The sequence below is a fragment of the Mirounga angustirostris genome, unplaced genomic scaffold (assembly GCF_029215605.1).
Source record: "Mirounga angustirostris isolate CCGP_5_RB_7025 unplaced genomic scaffold, mMirAng1.0.hap1 SCAF_17, whole genome shotgun sequence".
Classification (NCBI taxonomy): Eukaryota; Metazoa; Chordata; class Mammalia; order Carnivora; family Phocidae; genus Mirounga; species Mirounga angustirostris.
Window position 1 is genome coordinate 24,949,108 of NW_026991725.1, and position 21,522 is coordinate 24,970,629.

At 58.7% G+C, this 21,522-nt stretch overlaps 1 protein-coding gene across 11 annotated transcripts; it reads left to right on the forward strand.

Moving 5' to 3' along the window:
* The first annotated feature begins 131 nt into the window (after positions 1 to 131).
* STARD3 (StAR related lipid transfer domain containing 3) lies at positions 132 to 20,030 on the forward strand. Of its 11 annotated transcripts, none has more exons than XM_064583430.1 (15): positions 132 to 248; positions 10,353 to 10,625; positions 13,754 to 13,831; positions 14,234 to 14,311; positions 14,391 to 14,483; positions 14,878 to 14,995; positions 15,202 to 15,300; positions 15,509 to 15,561; positions 15,916 to 16,008; positions 16,677 to 16,739; positions 16,908 to 17,003; positions 17,350 to 17,429; positions 17,524 to 17,628; positions 18,720 to 18,813; positions 19,262 to 20,030. In XM_064583430.1, the coding sequence occupies exons 2-15, from the start codon at positions 10,404 to 10,406 to the stop codon at positions 19,364 to 19,366; spliced, it is 1,377 nt and encodes a 458-aa protein (XP_064439500.1). In that variant the 5' UTR covers positions 132 to 248; positions 10,353 to 10,403; the 3' UTR covers positions 19,367 to 20,030. The 11 variants fall into 11 exon arrangements, with proteins under 11 accessions (XP_064439500.1, XP_045744940.1, XP_064439509.1 ...); XM_045888984.3 differs by having other exon boundaries at positions 14,430 to 14,483; XM_064583439.1 differs by lacking the exon at positions 17,350 to 17,429.
* Positions 20,031 to 21,522: the final 1,492 nt, after the last annotated feature.

Genomic DNA, 21,522 nt, shown 5'->3' on the forward strand with positions numbered 1-21,522 from the left:
CATTAGTAAGACCCTCAAGCAGTCCCCACTTCCGGCCCTCGGGGTGGGGCCCAAGGGCTGGGGGGCGGAGACTGAGGCGAAGGGGCGGGGCTGCACTCTACGCACATCCCAGTTCGCACTCGGGGGCGGGCTCAGCGGCGGAAGTGGCGCCGCCGGGAGATCCTGTTTCGCTCGGAGGCGCTCCGGGGCAGCAGAGCCCGACTGCGGCTGGGGCAGGAAGAGCCTGGGCGATGGCTGACATGGAGCAGGTGGGTCCGGGAGAGGTCACAGGGGCCGGGTGGTACGAGGGCTGTGTCTTGTCAGCGGATTCCGCCTCCCTGCCCCGTGTCCGTTGTTGGCTCGGTCCGACCCTTCCCGCACCCCCCGCGCCCCAGGTTCCGCCCCCTTTCTCCGCTCGGCCTCGCTCTGCCCCGCGTGGGGTTCGGGGGGCTCCGGCGCTGACCTTCCGCGGCCCGCCCACCCGAGAGCGCCCGGGGACGGCGTCCCAGCTCGCCGTCCAGAGCCTCACTCTGAGGGGAGAGGCGAGGCACGAAATCTGGGTAGTGGGGGGCAGAAGTTGGATATGGGCAGGGGTCAGGGTCTCTGAAAGAGGAGGAAAACATCTACACGTTCCGGTAGGTCTGCGTCTCACTGTCATCCGGTCTCCCCCAACTTCCTTTGAAAACGGCAGTGAATGACTTCCCTAATCGACATCAAAAGGGCTCTTTAAAGAATCTTTCTTGAGTTCTTAGAGGTGCATAACACCAGTGACACTCGTTCCTAATAGACGTAATTGGCACGCCCCTCCCCCTTGGCGTCCTCGGCGTCTGCATCTCCTTATTTTCTTCCTCCTGTTCTGACAGTGGAAGTACCGTTTCCCATTCTCGTGTCCTGCCCAGCCCCCGCTCTATACGCTGAATTTTGATGGTCTCATCCACTCTCATGGCTTCAGCTTTACACCACCTAGATACCCGAAAGGCGCCACATCGACCTCTTTCTTCAGCGCAGCCCCTCCCTGGAGCCCCAGACTTGGGCGTCCAGCTACCAGTGGACAGCTCCACTTCAGCTGCAGCTCTCTTGGACTGGTCTTTCCCCCACCTGCAAACGCATTCTTCTTCCTCTGCCGTCGCATCCCAGCGCTAGACCGGGAAATTATCTTATGCTTCCTCTTCTCCCTCAATTCCCACATCTGTGGGGTGACCCGATCCAGCTAACTTCCTGAACATGCTGCACACCTGGTCCTGGGCCTCCATCTCTTCTGGTACCACCTTGATGTGTTTCTCACCAGGATAACTGCAGTGGCTTCCCAGCAACTTCTAATCGTGGCTGCCTGCAACCCAGTCTCCAAACTAACTCTTATGATCTCTCTCTCTCTCTCTCTCTTTTTTTTTTTTAAACTCCCGACTGAGCCAGCCAGGTGCCCCTCTTGTGATCCTTTTAAAACACAAGTCTCATTGTGTTACTTCCTTGCTTAAAACCCTTTGTTGGCTTCCTATTGCTTGAGGAAAAAGGCTGAATCCCTAGTACAATTTACAGCACTGTCTGGGTTCTGACCTCTTTCCTGCCAGTCTCCTAAGTGCACCCTAAAGTCCAATAACATGGCATCACAGGATGCACTTGCCCATGCCTTGCAATTTTGTGTCTCCAAGCCTTTGCACACCAGCCCCTCTGCCTGGAAAGCCCCTTCTCTTATCTGCCAGGCTGCCTTCTACTTGTCCTTCTCAGGGAATATGACTTCTGGGTTGACTTCCTCCCATCCCCCCTGTCCAAGACTTAATACTGCCCCCTGCGTCCCTGCAACACCCTGTCCATACTAGAATAGTGGTTGATAATACAGACTCCTGAATCAGACTTTATGGGTTCTGATACTGTTTTATGACCTTGATGAAGAAAGTGCCTCAGTTTTCTCATTTGTAAAATGGAGGTAGCAGTGTGTCTACCTCATAGAGTTACTGTAAGGATTAAATGAAATTATGTGTAGGGTTTATTTATTTATTTTTTTTATTTTATTTTATTTATTTATTTGACAGAGAGAGACAGAGAGAGAGAGGGAACACGAGCAGGGGGAGTGGGAGAGGGAGAAGCAGGCTCCCTGCCGAGCAGGGAGCCCGATGTGGGGCTCGATCCCAGGACCCTGGGACCATGACCTGAGCCAAAGCAGACGCTTAACGACTGAGCCACCAGACGCCCCTATGTGTAGGGTTTAAATCAGTGAGCACATGAATGCTCAGTAAATAAATGTTAGCTGTTATTGCTTATATAAGAATGTTATAGAGCAGTGGTTGTAATTTTTAATTTCATAAATTGCTTGAGGGCTGTTGATGTGGCTGACTTCTCATTCTGTCCCAGAGCCCCAAAGCCTGGCTTTTTGTCCATAAATAAAATGCTGGGGTGGAGGGCACGGGGATCAGGATCTGGATTTATTGAGTGAGGATTCAAGAATGAAAAAGACTCAGACCTGAAGTTAGTCTGCTCAGGAAATGACTCTGGAAATGAATGAATGTTACATGACAAGTATGAGTTCTATAGAAATGTGCACAGAGCTCTGGAAACCCATGGGAAAGAAGGGCCAAGAATGGCTTCCCAGAGGAGCTGACAATTAGTGAGGGACCTTAGGGCAAGAGGATGAACTTACTAGAGAGAGGTAGAGACCAGGGTGGACTCAGAATGGGCAGCTGGGTCCTCTGAACAGAGCTCTTGCAGGGGGAGGACAGAGGCAGAGGCAGCCTCCTCTGCTGAGGTTGGGGATTCCTTTCCTCGCTTGGCCATGAGGAAGTGTCCCCTTGGTTTAGGAGCCTGTGGGGACCATGCCCGGGGCGGGGGGGGGGGGTGTCTGAAGGCCTGGTGCCTGGGGTGGTCAGCCTGCAAGCTTGTGGGCTGGGCCTGTGCTTTAGACCAGAATCTGGGGCCTGGGGCCAGAAACGGAGCCTGGTTTGCTCATGTTCTTTTGTCTGCCTGGAATGCTCGTCTTCCTTGCCTATGGTTGATACATGTGGATTCTTCAAGGCCTGGGTCGAATAGCTCCGCCTCTTTGTGGCTTTCCCAACCTCACCCACTGCATCCTGGGTCAGATGCTCCCTTCTCTGAGAGCCCACGGTCCATTGTTTGTTCCTCCCTGAAAGTGCTGATTACAGTGAGGCACCATGTTTTATCTATGTGTTAGCCTCCCTCACCAGACCCAGAGCCCCCGAATAGCCCCAGGGACTAGCACAGGCTCAGCATTAAACGGAGCTCACACACACCTAGTCTGGGGAGGAGGGGTGGGTGAGACCAAAAAACCTGTACATTTGTGAGCTCTTACTTGTTCCCTTGAGTGGTAGAGATTGTTGGCTCCATTTTACAGATGAAGAAGCTGGGACTCAAGGGAAGTAAGGTCAGTGTCTCTCAGCAGGAACTTCAAGAACTGTCTCTTGACTCCAGGTCCACAGCTGTCTGAGAAACTGCCTCGGTACCCCTGCCCCCCCCCCCCCCACCATGGGTGGCTGCCACATCTGTAAGACAAGGGCCAAGCAGAGCATTCCATCTGACCAGTTGTGTATCCTTGTGAACTTTTTCTGACTGGGGCTGAGCCTGGCTTCTGTCTGGTCACAGCTGGTGCTGACAAGGGTCTGTGCTGAACTCCCTTCTGCCTGTGGAGCCTTCCCTCGAGTGGGCTGACAGGACTGAGCTCTCTCCCGGAAGATGACTGGCCCTTTCCAGGCTGACCTTGAGAACTTGACCTCCTTAGCTCCCAAGTTTTATCCAGTAGCACTGAGGGTGGGTGGGGCCTGACTCACCAGTCCCTGAGTAGGCGGGTCTTGTCATCACAGACCCGGGGCGTCCCAGACATTTAACAGGGCCTGGCATGTGGAGGGGGCAGGCGTGCTGAGTAAACCTTAGTCTGCTGGGGTTTTTCAGGAAGCTGTACTCAGAATGTCCGGGTTGGAGGGGGCGGTGCACAGTGATGAATGTACTTTTTGTTTTGGCTTGACTCTTCCCCTTTCCACTTCTCCAGAAGGAAAAGAGAAACGGAGCCTGGTTTGTTTCCTCCTCTCCTTAAAGTCCTCCTTCTCTAGGGAACTTCCCAAACTCTCTGTCCGTGGGACAGGGTAGGGGCCAATAAGCCAGCTGTGCCAGGGCTGATGGCACGGGCCGCTGAGCCCGGAAGTACAGTAGAGACTGCTATGTGCCATCCTGGGTCAGCTCTCTGAGGCCAGCGCCCATCTTTGCATCCGGCAGTACATAGGGGACCCTGTTTGGGCAGAGTGCCGTGCTGCACATGCCTGGTCCGGGCCCTGCCTCTAACACCGTTTCCGTAGCCCCTAATAGTAGTAATAGCTGCTGTTAATTAAGCCCAGACACTTTGTGTGTGTGATTCCTAATCCTTTCAGTAGCTCTGTGAAGTGGTCACTGTACTATCCCCATTTTATAGATAAGGAGACTGAGGTTCAGAGAGAATCAGTGATTTAGTCAAGGGCTCACAGCCTAGTAACGAATGGCCTTCGGCTTTTGACTCCAGGCCTGATGCCCAGTCCCCAAACTCATGCCCTTTCCCCCATTCCAGGGTGGACATTACAGACCCACAGACCAGTTAACTTCCTGGACATGTACCATGGCCAAGCACTGTGAGCCAGGCCTAAAGGGCTCAAGGAAAGATGACTTGGAGCCTCAAGTCTAGGGTAGTGCTGGGCCAGAGTCCTGAGAGCTGGGACTGGGGGAACCTGGAGGGTGAGGCAGAGCTTTGCCCAGGACGTGGCATTTGAACTGGTCTCTGAGGAATTGGAGTTCTCTCCCAGGAGGAGGAGGTCATTCCAGAATGCGAAAGTGGAGGGAAGTGGAGGCTCAGAAGGGAGACTGCCAGCCTTGGTGTGTCCTGGGAGGATCAGCCCCATACCAGGAGAGGAGTGCTGGGGTCTCTCCCAGCGAGCATGTCCTTCTTCCTTTTTGACCTTGGAGCTATCCAAGGAACTTAGCTTACGTCCAGTCTTCTCCCTGCAAGTTGGTGCCTAGGAAAACGGAGGCGAGCAGCCACCATGCCCGAGGTTGCCCAGGAAACCAGTTCCCCTGGACTGCTGGGGGGGAGGGTGCCTGGACTGTACCTGAGGCAGGACACGAGCAGAGGGAGGAGTCTAGCTCCAGGTGAGACAGTCTGCCCCGGGGAGGGGCTGCTCCTCCAGGGCTGGGCGGGGCTGTGTACGCAGGTGCGCTCAGGCTGCTGTAGGGAAGTGTGTAAAGAGTTGTTCGACGCCTTTCCTGAGTATCTTCTGAGAGCCTGGTACCACTCTGGGTGCTGGGCACACAGCATGGAGCAAAGCAGGGGGAGTTCCTGCTCTTGTGAAGTTTGCATTCCGGAAGGAGAAGACAGGCAGTAAACGCAGACCCGTAAACATATAATATGTCTGGGGTGGTAAGCTCTGTGAAGAAGAACGCAGGGAAGGGGATGAAGGGTGGGGGCTAAATAGGGAGTTCAGGGAAGGCTTCTCCAAAGGGACATTTACAGAGACCAGAATGGAGGGAGTGTTGCAGAGACCTGGGGAAGACCTTCAGACAGACAGAACAGCAGGTACAAGGGTCCTGGGGTGGGAGTGTGGAGCATGCTTGGTATGTCCATGGAACAGAGAAGGGCCAGTGTAGCTGGAGCAGAGGGTTCCAGGGGAAGAGGCTGGGGAAGAGCGGGCTTGTAGGCCAGGATGGAAACTTTGACCTTCACTCAGGGTGAGCTGGAAGCCATTGGAGGTTTGCAGCACTGGGGAGGTGTGGTCTGACTTTTACCAGGATCCCTCTGGCTGCTGTGTTGAGAACAGACTTGGGATGCAGACAGGGAGGTGGTCAGGAAGCTGTAGCAGGTGAGAGGTGGCGGTTTGGACGGGGTTTCGGTAGTCGTGGTGGGCAGTATGCACATACCCTGGCTGGATTTTGAAGGAAGAGCCAATAAGATTTGCTGATGGTTTGTATGTGGAGGGGAGGGTGCTGGGCTCTCCACAGGCTCTCGCTGGGTGGTCATAGGGGCTCCCTGGCCAGCAGAGGCCCTGGGGTCAGCTCTGCCCCATCCTGCCTGGGGAACTGTGGGCAGGCCTCTCCAGCCTTCTGTCTCCTCTACCCCATCATCATCTGCACAACTCCTGGTGGGGGTGTGAGGAGTAAAGGAGGGGTGTCTGCAGCCTGCCGACGCAGGTCACTGCTAGGCCACATTTGTTTCTTCTGTGCTGGCTCCTCAGGACAGCCTGCGGTCCTGTGGGGGTTTTGTTTTTGTTGTTAAAGATTTTATTCATTTGACAGAGAGAGTACAAACGGCGGGTGGGGGGGTGGTGTGTGACAGGCAGATTGTGAGGGAGAAGCAGACTCTTCGCTGAGCAGGGAGCCTGATGCAGGACTCGATCCCAGGACCCTGGGATCATGACCTGAGCTGAAGGCAGACGCTTAACTGACTGAGCCACTCAGGAGCCCCCCATTTTAAGCATTTTTAAGGGCATGGTACCAAGGCATTAAGTATATTAATGGTGCCTTTATTTAATGCTTCTGAGGAAACTGAGTCTCAGAATGGTTATGTTTGCTCCAGATTGCACAGCTCGTAAGGGCAGACTGAGATTTGAACCCTGACCTCAGAGTACAGCTCTCTTTCCACAGTGTCAGCTGCCTGCTGTTACCTGCCCTGAGTCTGGGACCCTACCCGAAAGTTCCTCTTGCTCTCTGGCCAATAGTGGCATTTCCTGGGGTAAGAGAAGGCCTGGCAGGCCCTGGGCTCCCATGCCTGCCTCTCCCCTTTGCCCCAGGAGCTGAAAGAACTGGAGTAATCCAGGGTGGATTGCCCCCTCCTCCTCACCCCTCTTTCTCTTGCAATCTGGGATGATAAAACTTGCAATTTCCTCACCCCCTTCCCCAAGCCTGAGCAGCTCAGCTTCTCCTAAAACACACGTCGAGTGAGTGTCAAGTCTGCAGCCGACCCCAGGCGGACTCCTTCACCCCACATGTGCTGTTCTCCCAGCGCCTGGGCAGGGGCTTGGGTGGGGCAGGGGATGCTGCTCCTAGGGGTCCGGGTGGCAGCCCTGCTGTCTCCAGCCCACAACACTCATTCCTGCCTCCCCCTCAGCAGGATGGGGGGCATGTGGGGGTGGAGGCCAGCTGCCACCTCCTGCCCCCAGGGCGAGGGGACCAGAGACCAAGCGCTTTGGGGACCGCTCAGAGCAGTTCCAGGCCGAGATGATTTCTACCTCCTAGACTGGCAGGTGGTCTGATGGAGCTTAGAGACCTTTTGAAGTCATCTGAGTGGGCAGTTTTCAAACTGGGCCCAAGGAAGTGACCCTGGGGTGACCCTGGGGTTTGAGGAATGGCTGCCCAGGGGGGCTCTCTGTGGCCACCTTCTGTGGCAGGACCCATAGCAGTCCCGTTTTTATCTTTCTTCTATTCAAGATTCTAAGTAAGGTTTTCTTCTCTTCTCCTCTCTTCTCTTTCGACATTTCTCTTGCTTGAAGAAGGGGGTTTGAAAAAGCACTGACTTTTTCCTCCAGATAAATAAACAGGGGCTTGGTGAGGACTTGCCCAGTTATTCGGGGTTAGTGGCTGCCGCATGCCTGGGACTCAGGTCTTCATTCCTGACCGGGGCTCCTTCTACTCTACAAGCTCTTCTTTGGATTCTGAGCAGCTTTCATGGTGGAGGGTGATCTGGAACCCCCCTCTCTCTGCCTCTTGGCCAGCTGCCCCCAGCCCTGCTTCCGAGGCCCCGTGCCTGGCTCCCACACACCCGTGTCTGCAGCTCTCCCGGGCTCCCCCAGCACCTTTGCTCTCAGCCCCCATCTGCGTCTCTCGCTTCACCAAGGACGTCTGCATGTGCGAGTGTCAATGCTCCCGCGGCATCTCCCATCAGGCTGCTGCCACCCGAGTCCCGTCCCCAGGGAGGGAGGGAGGGAGCCAGGGGCAATGCCAGACAGACTTGGGAGCAGCCCGGGAGGAGGGAAGCCACAGCACCCTGCAGTGAGGTCGGGAAGAGGGAGAGAAGCGGATAGGGAGGATCTCTCTCTCTCTCTCACACACACACACGCATGCGGGAGGAAGGCAGGGTGAGACTGAGCTGAGGGCAGTGGAGACAGACTCACAGATGGGAGAGACCTGGAGAGGAAGACCAATAAAGATGGACACAGGAGCGGGACACAGAGACACAAAGATAGAAAGGTGGTTTGTGAGAGACAGGAAGGAGGAAGAGAAATGGAGACAGGCCTGGCAGCGGACAAGAGGGCTATTAGCGACAAGGAAATGTCACCCTCCCTGGAGCTGGGGCCCTGTCACAGTGAGAGATGCACTGCGTGTTCGGTCTGGCACCGGGTCCAGCTGATGGATGTGGGGGGGTTCCTGTTGCCGGCGGCCTGTCACATCCCCTCTCTGACTGCCTCCTTCCAGAGCTGGGCCCGGCTTTCCTTCAGTGCCCTCCAGATGAGCTGGGCATGGCAACCCCAAGAGTGTGCTATTGGGAGGTGGCCTTGTGCAGATGCCTCTGCTGAGAACAGTCCGCTCCTGTCCATTGGGGCTTGCACTGAGGCAGAGGGATGGACACACTGGCTTGCTCAGAATCCCCTGCCAGTCACAAATGGGGAGCTTGTTTGGGACCTGATAGATTGAGGGGCCCCAGAAGGTAGTAGACATAACAAAGGTATGAAGGGATAGCAGATCGGGGGGGGGGGGATACTGGTTAGGTCTTGCCTTCCCGGGATTGGAGACCAACATCCAGGGTTCCCCTCCCACTGGCCCGCAAACCTGCCTCCTGGTGCTGGCATGAGAGAAGATTCAGGGAGACTCTGACGGAGCCCCAGAAGCGTGGGCACCACCACACTGTCCCTTCTTCCCCCGCCCGGGGGACGGGGCCTCTGCAGGCTCTTTGCCAGCACATTGGTGGAGCAGAGACCTGGGGTCTGGGGGCTGTGTGGCAGGGAGGGAGTCCTCTGGGGGCCCCTTCCTCTAGCGTTCATAAGAGTTTTGGCCCCGTGGTCGCAGAGGCAAGGGGTGGTTCACCCCGTTCCCCCTTCTGTCTTGGCTGCCTCACAGAAGGCCCCATCCTGCCCTGAGTGGGCATGAAGCACAGCCATGGGCACGGGGTTCTGGGGGCAGTGGAGCTCGGGGCTAGCCTCAGGCAGCGCTGGCTCTTCTCTGTCAGGGTTTGCCCCATGTCTCGGCTGCATAGCATGGAGCTAAGGACCAGGAGACCCTCTGGAGCACCTGTTTACTCACCAGGCAATTCTCAGCACCTCCTGGCTGCCGGGCCCAGTGCTAGGTGCTGGAGACAGCAGTGATCGGGCCCGGGAAAGCCCTGCACCGGGAGAATTGGCAGAACAAGGAATAAGACCCTGGCAGATTGTCACAGGCTCCGGGTCCCCATCATAGAGCTAGAGCAAGGCTGCTGTGCCTGGGGGGGCAGGGGGGTGCTCTGAGGAGAACGAGGGGGGACTTCTGAGCTGCTTGTTGGAAGGACTGGGGAGGGGAGAGCTAGGTGCAAGGCCCCGAGGCGATGTCCGGCTGCCACATGGAGGGACCTAAAAGAAGGCCAGGGTGGTGGTGGTGGTGAGCCGCGCCTGCCTTGTTGGAGGAGCCTCGGGGTCCGGAGCTCGGGAAGAGCTGGGGGCGCCGCCCCGCAGGGCCTGGACTGGAGGCTCTGGAACTGAGGGCTGTGATCAGTGTTTGGAAAACCCCTCTCTGTGCGAGACGCAGCCTGGAGACTCACCCCCTCGGCTGTTGTATGTAACACCAGGGGAGTGGATGGTAGTTGGGCCCAACATTGTGGGGGGAGCTAGGGAGAAGGGACCAGGATGTCCTCCCTCCTTACCCGCTGTCCCAGCGCAGAGCACTCAGAGACGCTGCTCTAGGAAGTCCCTCCCAGTTGCCATGGATCAGGGGGTGGGAGGGTAGGGCTGGCTGCTGGGAGGGAATGTGGCTTTGTGCTTGGCAAACAAAGAACAGAGCTTGGGGCCCTCTTCTCCTGGGGGGGTGGGCAGGCCGAGAGGCTGTTGACAGGACCAGAGGCTGTTGACAGGACCAGTGGCTGAACCACGAGGTTGGGCTTGGCAGGAGCAGGCTGCGCCCTCAAGCAGTGGGGAGGAGCCCACAGCCCTCCAAGGGTGAACCGTGGGGTCGCTGGGCTTTGCGGGGGGGGGGGGGGGGGGGGCGTGTTGTGCGGTGAGGAGGAATGAGAGAGAAGGATGCTCAAACCTCTCCAGCCCAGGAGTGGGGCTGCTGGAGAGAGAATTTGAGCTTAAAGGGCCCTGGGCTGCCCTGGGGTTGGGATGTGAGAGGGGGGCAGACGTATTTGGGAGCAAATGGTGTCCCTGGCGGGTTGGGGGAAGGAGGTTAATGGGACCTCCAGGCCCTCAACATGCGTGACCTGACCCAGCCACCCTGCCTCCCTGCAGCCTTGCAGCTGAGGCCCCGCCTTCCCCGCCGTGTGGTGGGGGCCCACCAGGATGAACAAACTGTCTGCGGAGCTGGCCCGCGACTTGGAGCGCAGCCTGCCAGCCGTGGCCTCCCTCAGCTCATCGCTGTCCCACAGCCAGGGCTTCTCCTCGCACTTCCTCCCGCCCCCTCCGGAGAAGCGCCGTGCCATCTCTGATGTCCGCCGCACCTTCTGTCTCTTTGTCACCTTCGACCTGCTCTTCATCTCCCTGCTGTGGATTATTGAGCTGAACGTGAGTGGGCTCAAGGCTGGGGCCGGGGGGGGGCGGGGGGGGGTCACCTGGGCCTTACTCCAGCTGCCACACGGCAGGGTGGTCTCTGTGGCCGGATGAATTTCCCAGTAAAATGAAGAATGGGAAGATAGGAACAGCCGTTCTCGTCTTCCGAAGAAAAGGGAGCTCAGAGGGCTGGAGTCATTTGTCTAAGGTCCTTCAGCAAGTAGGTGAAGAAGGGCAGAGTTTGAACCCAGACCCTCAGGCTGCCGCGTTCCCACTCCTGACCTCTGCGCCAGACTGCCCTCTAGTGGGCACTCCTGAGGAAGCAGGAGAGAGCCCAGGGGACGGTGGTTGTGCTATTGAACCTTTGTCTTCTTTCTGGCCTGTGTTGCTCTCTGACTCCATTCATTCATTCCTTCATTCACTCACTCTGTTAGCAGTTTTGGAACCCCTGCTGTAGCCCAGGCATTGTGCTAAACGCAGAGGGTATCTGCGGGGCAAACCAGTAAAAACTCCCAGTTCCTGGTGGTGCCTAGTTCTCCCTCCCCATTTGGACACAACTCCAGTGCCCCCCAGTTTGGCCTCTGCGGGCTTGGTGAGATGCCGCTTCGCAGCCTGGAGGGGGAGCCACCTGTCCATGCTGCGTCTGCACCCTCCCCCCCGCTGGGCAGCGCTTGGCCAGCTGGTGGTGGCACCTGATCTCCAGGCACTGACAGGCCGGAGCAGGACCCCACCACAGAGGCAGGAGCCGAGAGAACAGAGCACCCCAGGCTCCGTCGGTCCCAGCTGCTCCTCTGTATTCACTGGGGGATGTCAGCAAGGGACTCGGCTTGCCTGAGCCTTCCCTTGTTTTCCTTCTGCACACTGGGTCAGAGTTCAGGATAGCAGGTGCCCTTCCTCCCGGCCTCAAGCTCGGGTGACAGGAAAACGATGACTTTGTTGAAAGAAGTGAGGAGTTGGGGGGAGGGGCTGGTTTAAGGGTGAAGAGGACAAGTGTGATTCTGGGCGTGTTCAGCTGGAGGGCTCTGGGGGTGACTGTCCTTTGTGCACAGAGACGAACTGGCACCTTCAACAAGATTGAGCCATGGGGGACCTTAGGGACCATCTTACCAGTGAGAAAGCTGCGGCCCCACAAGGTCCAGGGCTGTTTGAAGAGCTTCTGATGTCTTAGGCATTCTTCCTTTTTAACAACTTTTTTTTTTTTAAGATTTATTTATTATTTGCGAGAGAGAGAGAGAGACACACACACACACACACAGAGACAGAGACTGAGACCGGGGAGTGGGGGGAGGAGCAGAGAGAATCTCAAGCAGACTCGGCGCTAAGTGCAGAGCCCAATGAGGGGCTCCATCCCACCACCCTGAGAGCACCACCCCGAGATCACGACCCGAGCCAAAACCAAGAGTCAGATATTCCGCCAGCTGCAGCCCCTAGGCACCCCGTGAGGCATTCTTCCTTTTGAAGGTCCCATCCAGCATCAAAGCAAGCACTAAAAGTCACACAGCCCTCATCAATATATATTATCTTGCCAGCAGACAGCTGAAAAAATTTTGATAATTTTACTTTTGAAATGATCTGGATGTACGGCTTTAACAGCTCAGGAGTCCTCATGCATCCTTGGGAATTCTTTGGAGAAAAGTCTGATCTCCAGATTGTTTTCAGATGTAATGAAAAGTTCAGGAAGCTGGACTTAGCCATTAGTGGAGTTAGCCATCATGTTTCACTTGGTAGATAATTAAAATGTGATTGATTTTTGGTTTTGTGGTTTTAGTTTCATATTTTGGAGCATATATGTTTTTAGTTCTTGAACAGGCTGGGTGTTTCCCAGTGGATACAAGGCCCCCAGCAGGGTTACAAGAGCCACGCAGGGTCTTGCGGCCAGAGACTGGCAGGGGCCAGGACTTGGCACCCCTGAGTCAGGACGCTTTTGCCATCAGCGCCTGCACGTGCCCAGGCAGGGGGAGACCTCTGAGGGGCCACAGCTGTTAGGGATCAGAGGGACCGTGGAGCCCAAGAGGGGGCAAGAGGAGTAAGAGGAGGACCAAGCTGGGGTGTGGGGGAGTGTCAGTGTGTGGGGGGGTGGCGCATGAGACTCCATGGGACTCAGGGGGGTCCTGAGGTCAAAGCACATGGTGGGGATGTGCAGGGGCGTTCACATGTCAATGAGGGGGCTGCCCAGACTGCTGGCTTCTGCTCTAAGCACCGGAATCACCTGGGAGCTTTATAAAAATTCCAGATGCTCAGCTCACACTGAGATTCGGACTCAGGGGTCTAAACATCTGTGTCTTAATCAGCACCACCCCACACCTCAGTTTGGATCACCTGCCAGAGATTAGAAGCTCCCATCTAGGTGTCGTGAAGGGTCTTCACTTTTCAGCCCCCTGGGCTCCATTCCTCAGAGTCCTCTTGTGTCCTCCCTTCTCCAGGGGACTGGCAGAAGCCGAGGCCTGCCACCCCATTCCTCCTGAGAAGTCAGGCTGCAGTCTGGCTCTCAGTATCCGTCCAGATCCTTGCCCTCCCCAGCCAAGGTATCAGGAGACCCATTGAAAATGTATGGGTAGCTGGGGCAGGGACGGGGGTGAGGACGAGTCTGTTCACTCTGTCTCTGTTGCTAGCCGTTCCCTCTAGCAGCGTGATGGATTTTGCCCATTAAGCACAAACCTCATCAACGGACTTACCACCTGGGGCTCCGTCTGACACCGCTGCCCACCCCCGGTCCCTATCACCCCAGATGGATGGTTGGCTGCGAAGATGGAGCACCGTCATGGAGAGAGGGAGATGAGATTATGTGAAAGGCCGCTCCCAGCACCCGGTTGGCAGCCCTACCTGCCTACATGGGGCCTGTTGCCTCCCCTGCACAGCCCCACGGCCCTCCAGGCCTCTCCCTCCCTGGGCAGTGTGCCGACAGGTGTCAGTGCTGGAGCCAGGCCCTGCCCGGCGGGGTTGCCTGGGTGCTTGGAGGAACGACACTAGTGCTGGGTCTCAGGCCTTGGCTGGGCTCCCTTGGTACTTTGGGGCCTTCCTTGGGCAGTGGCTTATCATCTCCAGGTTCCACACTCCCCCTGCCTCCTCCCTATTCCCAGAGGTGAGGGCACCCCTGGGGACTTGGTTCTGCCTACAGAGCCGCTCGTATCTCCCTCTTCCAGACCAACACAGGCATCCAGAAGAACCTGGAGCAGGAGATCATCCACTACAACTTTAAAACTTCCTTCTTTGACATCTTTGTGAGTGGCCTTAGGGAAGGGGTCCCGGGGGCAGAGATGGTGCAGGGACATGACCCTGGCTGGATTCTCTTCTTTCTGCAAGACACATTCTAGTCTAGTCGGGGAGACTTGACTCCCATCCTCAGGGAGCCCTCAGTATTCGGAAAGTTCCTAATCAAGGCCCTCCCTTCAGAGAGCCTCAAGTGTGAGGGGGAAGAATAGACCCCTGTCCAAGAAGGTCACGTCTAAATCATCCCCTAAGAAACACTGACTCAGCCGTTCCCTCCTGACGCATCACACCCATGTAGAGGGAACCTGGGGAGCAGGACCGGAGGGGGAGGTCAGCCTTCAGCTGGAGCAGGGGGCACTGGCTTGCCTGTGATGGCTTGTGTGTCCCCTGCCCGCCCCCCTGCCCCCCGCCAGGTCTTGGCCTTCTTCCGCTTCTCGGGACTGCTTCTGGGCTACGCCGTGCTGCAGCTCCGCCACTGGTGGATGATCGCGGTAAGACGCCCTTCTGGCGGCTCGAGGGCCCTGGCGGGGCTGGTGCAAGGGACGGTGTAGAGGAGGACTCACTCCCCAGCCCGTTTTCCCTCTCTCCCTCCTTCCCTCCCCTGGGCAGGTCACCACACTGGTGTCCAGTGCGTTCCTCATCGTCAAGGTCATCCTCTCTGAGGTCGGTGGCTCAGGGTCAGGCTGGCCTGGTGGGCCTCTTGCCGGAGGGATGGGCTTCTCCTAAGAAGGGACCCTTTCTCTGACTTGGGGCGTCTCTCCCTGTTGTCAGGTTGGGGTGAGGGGGAATCCTGTCCTTGATATTTCCAAGGAATCATCTTCACGGGCTTCCTCCACCTGTCCCTCTGCAACCCCAAGAACAAAAAGTTCTTCTGCCAGCCTAACCTCAGTTTATCCTGCTGCAGAATTCATTCATCAATCTCAGATGCATGTGCCACAGAGGGTCCCCAAGCAGCTGGTCCCAGGAGTGGGGAGTGTCCCAGAGCTAGCAGCCCCTAGAAGGGACTCTGCGTTTGGGGTGACCCCCTGCTGTGGAGCTCAGCCCCCTTCCTCCACAGCTGCTCAGCAAAGGGGCGTTTGGCTACCTGCTCCCTATCGTCTCCTTTGTCCTTGCCTGGTTGGAGACCTGGTTCCTTGACTTCAAAGTCCTACCGCAGGAGGCCGAGGAAGAGCGATGTGAGTCCTGGGGCAGGGGTGCAGGGAGGGTCATCACGGCCCCAAGAGAGGAGAGTTTCGGGCATGAGAGCCGGTTCTGAGCTATCTTGCCAACTCTGAACAGCCTCCCAGAACCTAAGGGTGAGCTTGGAGTGGGGGGACCCCAGGCTGCTAAGGCATGACTGCCCTTGTTCTGGGACAATGGCTGCCCGTGTCTGCTCCCCCAGGGTATCTTGCTGCCCAGGCTGCTGTCGCCCGTGGACCCCTACTCTTCTCTGGCGCTCTGTCCGAGGGCCAATTCTATTCACCCCCAGAATCCTTTGCAGGTGAGGGCTGGTGGGTGGGAAACTGCTTCAGCGAGGGTCTTTATGAGAAGTGGGTTGGCTAGGTCTATTTGTTCTGTTCCTTCTTTCAGCTCCCTGGGGAAAGTGAGCACCCCTCTCCCTATCTATCCCCCCGCAGTCTTGTACCCCGCTACCTCCCCACAGTCTGTCCCCACACCTTCCTGTTGTCATCTGTACTTGTTTTCCGCAGGGTCTGACAATGAATCCGATGAAGACGTTGGGAAGAAAAGCTTCTCTGCCCAGGTATTTGGCTGCCCACCCCCACCTGACCTTTGGAGTGGGCACCCTGGAGAAGGTGCCAGTGCTGGGCTTAGCCAGGGTGGGCAGGGGCCTCCCCGAAGAGGGTGGACCTCAGGTGGCCCGAATGCCAGTCAGCGTGCACCTGAGTGTCTGTCCCACCGTCAGTCAGGCCCTCTGGGCCGCCTCATACTGGGGCCTAAGGGGGGCGGCCACGACCACAGCACCTGGGGCCCCCACAGGGCCTGAGAGACCAACCCAGACTCCATGTGTATGGAGTATCTGGAGAAAGAACTGGTCACGAACAAGGGGGCGGGCGGGCCCCGGGCTGATCCTGTCCTGCCTCTCCTCCTGGGCCAGGAACGGGAGTACATCCACCAGGGGAAGGAGGCCATGGCGGTGGTGGACCAGATCTTGGCCCAGGAGGAGAACTGGAAGTTTGAGAAGAACAGTGTAAGAAAGCTCTCTCCCACCTGACCCGCCATGTGTGTTGGGAGTTTTTGCTTTCTCTTCTGAGGCCCGAGAAGCCCAAGGATGGCCCAGGTTGGAACCATATTCCTGTGCCAGGAGAGGGGGCTGGGCCCCGGGGTCGCCACTTGGCAGGAGGTGGGGCCGGATCGGATGTTTCCAGGGTGCCTTCCCCCTGCGGCACTGCCCCGCGCCCACCCTTGGCTCCCTGTGCTCTGCTCGCTCAGCTCCGGCTTCGAGGGGGAAGCCAGGCTTCGGCCCTGTGTCCAGTGTATTGTTTCATGAGCAAAACAACATTATCTAAAGAGATGGCAGTGAGCTTGGAGAATGGGGGACACGTCGCCGTCCCTCTGTGTGGCCAGTCCCTCGGGTGGCCCTGGCCGGCCTGGAGACACAGGTCTTCGTGGTCGCGGCTGCAGCTGTGCTTCTGTCCTTTAACTTGACATCAAAAGCCTTTATTCATTGCTGGATGTTTGTCAGAACCACTGTTTTTTAATGGCTGCCTGAATATCGCTGAACTCCTGGAGTTTTCCACCCTGAGCTATTACGAAGCCGCCCTATCTGGGCGCCCATTCCTTCCCCACCAGCCCACCCTGCGTGCCCTCCCCCTGCCCTCCGCCCACCTCCCTATCACCCTTCTGTCTCTGCCACAGGAATATGGGGACACCGTGTACACCATCGAGGTTCCCTTTCACGGCAAGACATTCATCCTGAAGGTGAGTGAGGGACGCAGGTGTCTGGAGGGTCCTGGAGCCTCCTGCTCTGTCTGAGGTTTCAGCAAGGGGCTGAGGGGCCTTCTGGTAGGTTTCTCCGCACCAAGAGGGGAGGGCTGCTGTGCCCAAGCATGTCTGGCCTCATCCAGCCCTCTGTCCGCCCTGCCCCAGACCTTCCTGCCCTGCCCCGCCGAGCTGGTGTACCAGGAGGTGATCCTGCAGCCGGAGAGGATGGTGCTGTGGAACAAGACCGTGACTGCCTGCCAGGTGAGCCGGTCCGGGGGACCCAGCCTGGCCACCTCTCAGGGCAGGGGCAGAGCAACATGGCGGGTCAGGTGCACTCATCCCCCAGCGCGACCACGTCATAGAACTGCTCCGTGCCTCAGCTTCCCCGTCTGTACAATGGGGCTGATAGTAATGGCTCCTTCTGGAGAGGGTCTGGAGGATGGAGAGGGAGCACGTAGACAGAGCCCAGCCCAGGGCCTGGGAGTGGCTCTTAGTACAGGGACCTGGACAGAGAGGAGGCTGGTCTGGGGGTTCCCTGAGGCGCTGGGACCCTTTCCCTGGGGTGTTCCTGGGCTGGGCTGTACCTCACATCTCTGCTGGCCTTTAGATCCTGCAGCGAGTAGAGGACAACACCCTCATCTCCTACGATGTCTCTTCAGGGGCCGCGGGCGGGGTGGTCTCCCCCAGGTGAGCACCACCAAGCCCCTCCTCTCAGGCAGGCCTCCTGCCCTTGGATCGTGGGCTTGGCTCCCTGCTCCCAGTCTAACCCTCCCGCCCCCAGGGACTTCGTGAACGTGCGGCGCATCGAGCGGCGCAGAGACCGATACCTGTCCTCGGGCATCGCCACCACGCACTGCGCCAAGCCCCCCACACACAAATACGTCAGGTGAGCCTTGCTTTGCCTGGAGTCATCCCCGCTGGCCCGTCCCCTGGTGGCTGTGAGGGCAGGGTAGGGCACAGCACAGACCGCAGGGCGCTTTTCCTGCCGAGGCCACCTTCCTGTCCCCTGTCCTGCTGGGCTCTGCCCCTCCGAGCCCCTAGTCCTGCTAACCTGCTCTACGTCCTGGGGACCGGGGGACTGAGGGCTGGAGCCCAATGCCCAGGCTGGAGGGTGGCTGCAGGGATAGCCTGAGGACAGGGACGAGTCCATGGAGGGGGGCTGGGAGCCATGAGGTGGCGCTGGTCCAGGCGACCTGAGCAGAAGGCTCTGTGTCCTTACCTCCCTGCCTGAGTAGAGTTGGTCCCGCTGCCTTGCCTTTTCCCGGACTGCTCGGAGGTCCCCACGAAGGAAGGGGCACCTGTCCCGGGGCATCCTCCAGTTCTCCTGGTGCCTCACCCTAGACCCCAGTGCTGCAGGCGGCCTCCTCCCCGATTCCCCGCTCTCCCCATCCTTCCTGGGGTTCCAGAGAGCACTGGGTGTTGAGTATGAGATTTGACACACCAGACGCCTGGGTGACGAGCTGGCCTCTTTCTGGGCGCCAACTTCCTTATCTGTGGCGTGGGCTGAGCGCGCTCAGTGGGGCTGTGGGGGAACTGACTGGGGATGGGATGTGCCCTGCCCGCCTCCTGGGAAGGCGCCCCCTCCTGGAGCACCCCCAGCACCACACTGCTCCCCAAGTCGGGCCTGGGTGAGAAAAGCGTGCACACCCCACCCCTCCCAGCCAGAGCTGACCGAGAATCCCTGCACAGAGAGGATGACGGCTGCCACCGGGGATGGGGTGGGGTGGGGTGGGGTGGGGGGTTGCTGAGAAGGCTGTAGAGGGGGGAGCTGAGCCTCACAGGGTACGTGGAGGGCTGTATCCTGGGGCCTCTGGGACACCTGCTCTGGGCCCTGCTCAGGCTGAGTGGCAGTTGCTAGACCAGTAGCTCCCTTCCCTCTTTTACCCCAGTCCAGGATGGGCCCAAGAATGGGGTGTGGGGTCAGGTCGGAGGCCTTGCCTGGCTCCAAGGTGCCCCCCAATGGTGCTTTTCTCGTAGGGGAGAGAATGGTCCTGGGGGCTTCATCGTGCTCAAGTCAGCCCGTAACCCCCGAGTCTGCACCTTCATCTGGATCCTGAATACAGATCTCAAGGTGGGGCTGCGGGGCTGCAAGGCTGGCTCGGGACAGTAGAGACGCTGCTGGGGCGCTTGGGTGGGGCCTCCTGTCATGCTCAGGACCTCACCTACCCCGCCTCCTCTCCTACGCTCAAATTGGGGGCCGGGTCAAGATGGTGTCCTGAGTTGCTGGAGGGCCTGTGTGTCCCCTTAGCTCCGAGGGTTGAAGCCCTGTGGAGCGGTGGCTGACTGCCAAGCCGGCCGCTCCTAGGTCTGTTTGGCCAGTGCCAAGAGCCGGCACAGCGTGTTCTTTCTGCCAGGGGTGGGGGGGACAGGGTGGCTTAGGCTGCGTTCCAGAGTGGCACCTGCACCTGCTGCTCTGACCCAGGGTACCCCCCACCCCCCACCCCCGCTGGTGCCTGTTCGGAGCGGGGAGCCCCTGCTGAGGGCAGGCCATCCCAAAACTTCCTCCCACCTTCCCGCAGGGCCGCCTGCCCCGGTACCTCATCCATCAGAGCCTCGCGGCCACCATGTTCGAGTTTGCCTTTCACCTGCGGCAGCGCATCGGAGAGCTGGGGGCCCGGGCGTGACCGTGCCCCGTCGCCACCCTGCAGGCCAGGGTCCTGTCACCGCAGCCTTCAGAGCCAGAGAGGGGGCCAATGGGGCTTCCTGCCACCCACAGAGGACCTGGCCTCAAGCAGTGGGGAGGAAGAAGTTTCCTCCTGTGGCAGCCCCTTGGCGTCAAGCTGCCACCGTCCAGCATGCTTCGCTGTGCCCGGGAGCCATGAGCAGGTGGGGAGGTTGGGCACCTGGACTCCGGGGCTCTGCCGCCCAGGCGAGTGGGCTCTACGCTGCCGATGTTTACACAGTGCCTGGCCCTGCCTCCTGGAGGACGAGATGCACGGCGCCCTGCCTAGCCGGGGGCAGGGTCTGGAATGGGAGCGGCAGCCTCGAGGCGAGAGCGCCAGGGCCCTGAGCGGGCCGGGGGTCAGGGCGGCCTGGTCACTGGTCACCAGTGTTAAGGTGCAGGAGCCCCTTTGTCTGCCTGCTCTCTCATCATGGTTTTTTAGGATTATTTAAAGGGTCTGGGACCTTTTTCCACATGCACTTGTTGGGGAGCGGGTGGCAAGTGGGGGTGGGTGGTGGGTGCTGGCAGTGAACCCCTGCCGCCCCCAGTTCCTCTCCCTCCCCCAGGGTTCCTTGGGGACCTTTGTAATTTGAGCCAGTTATTAAAAATGAACTCAAAAAAAAAAAGAAAGAAAAAGCAGCCCCCCCCCCCCCAACCTGGCCTCTGGAGGGAAGAGGAGGGCAGTACTGTGGAGGTGGGGACGGAGCCAGACATGTCCCACACTCTCTCACACCCTTGCAGAGCCGGCGGGAGGTCAGAGCAAGTGGGGGCCCTGTTCCGGGAGCCTCCTACTTTCCTGACTGGTCCAGCTGGACATGACTGGTCAGAGAAAAATGCCCCACCCCCCAGCCAGGCCTCTGTGAGGGAAGGTCTCCTGCCCAGGAACTGGGGGGAGGTAGGAGAGGCCCGGTAGCATCCGAGGCAGGCCTTGACTGTCCTTGGGGGTCCCACAGCCGGCCTGGGGGTGGGGCCTGGGCTTCTGGGTCACTGAGGCCCCTCTGGGATCTCTCTCTCTCTGGCTCCACTCCAGCTGTCCCCTCTGCCCCAGCACACTCACCAGGGGCAGCACAGGGTCAGATCGCGGGCAAGGGCCGGAGCATTGCAAGGGCCACCGCCATCCCTGCCCTCCTCCCTCCCTCCCTGCCTGCAGGCTTCCGAGGGGGCAGCTTGCATCGAGCCAAGCGGGGGGGGGGGGGGGTCCTATCTTGGTCCTGGCTTAGGTGTGTGACCCTGGGCAGATCTACCTCTCTGGGCCTCCATTTCCTACTTTGTCGAAATGAGACTCATTATGTCGTAGGGCTGTCCTAAGATTAAAACGAGAATCAGGGCTAGTGCTTCAGTAATCAAGAGGATGCAGTTCTGCCCTAGGTGAGCACCCACAGGCCTTGCCACCCACTGGGTGCTCTGCTGTTCCTGCAAGGTCCTCATCTCAGCTCCCGTGCGGCCTCTTCCACACCCTTTGCTGTGTCCACTCAGTGATGCCCCCCTCCCCCATGCCCAGCGCCCTGTGTGCCAGCTTCCTGCTTCATGAGTTGCTCCACTTGGGTGCTGGGCTTTCCCAGCAGCCGTCCTGCTCCCCTGCTCCCCTTCAGTGAGAGCCAGCCCCTCCCAGGTGGCACAGTGGAGCTGCTCAGGCTGTTGTGACCAGAAAAGGGGGCCCAGAGAGGGGCAGAGGTTGCCCCGTGGCTGATGTGGGGGTCAGCCAGATCTGACTCTGCCATTCATCAGAGCCCCTAGATTCGCATCGCACCTGCCTTGGGGTGTTGCTGGGGATAGAGCTGGGGAGGGGGGAGGGGAGCCGCCTCCCACACCTGCTCTTTCCACCCTGACTGGCCTGACTTGGGAAACCACTTCTCTGACCACTGGCCACTGGAAAGGAGAATGTCTGGCAAAGGCTTATGCCCAGAGTCCCAGGTGTGGAGCTAACCAAGTCATTTCCGGCTGGTGCGGTGGTGGCCGTCGTGGACTGGGTCTCGGTGCAGATCCCAGGCAGAGGAGAGCCGTGGGAGCAGGACCCGATGGCCTGGTGCAGAGCCCCGAGTGGGCCTCGACCCCTGCCGCTGCCTGTTCTGCTTACAGACAGGCCGCTGTCCTCCCTGGGCGGGAGGGGAGGGGTGG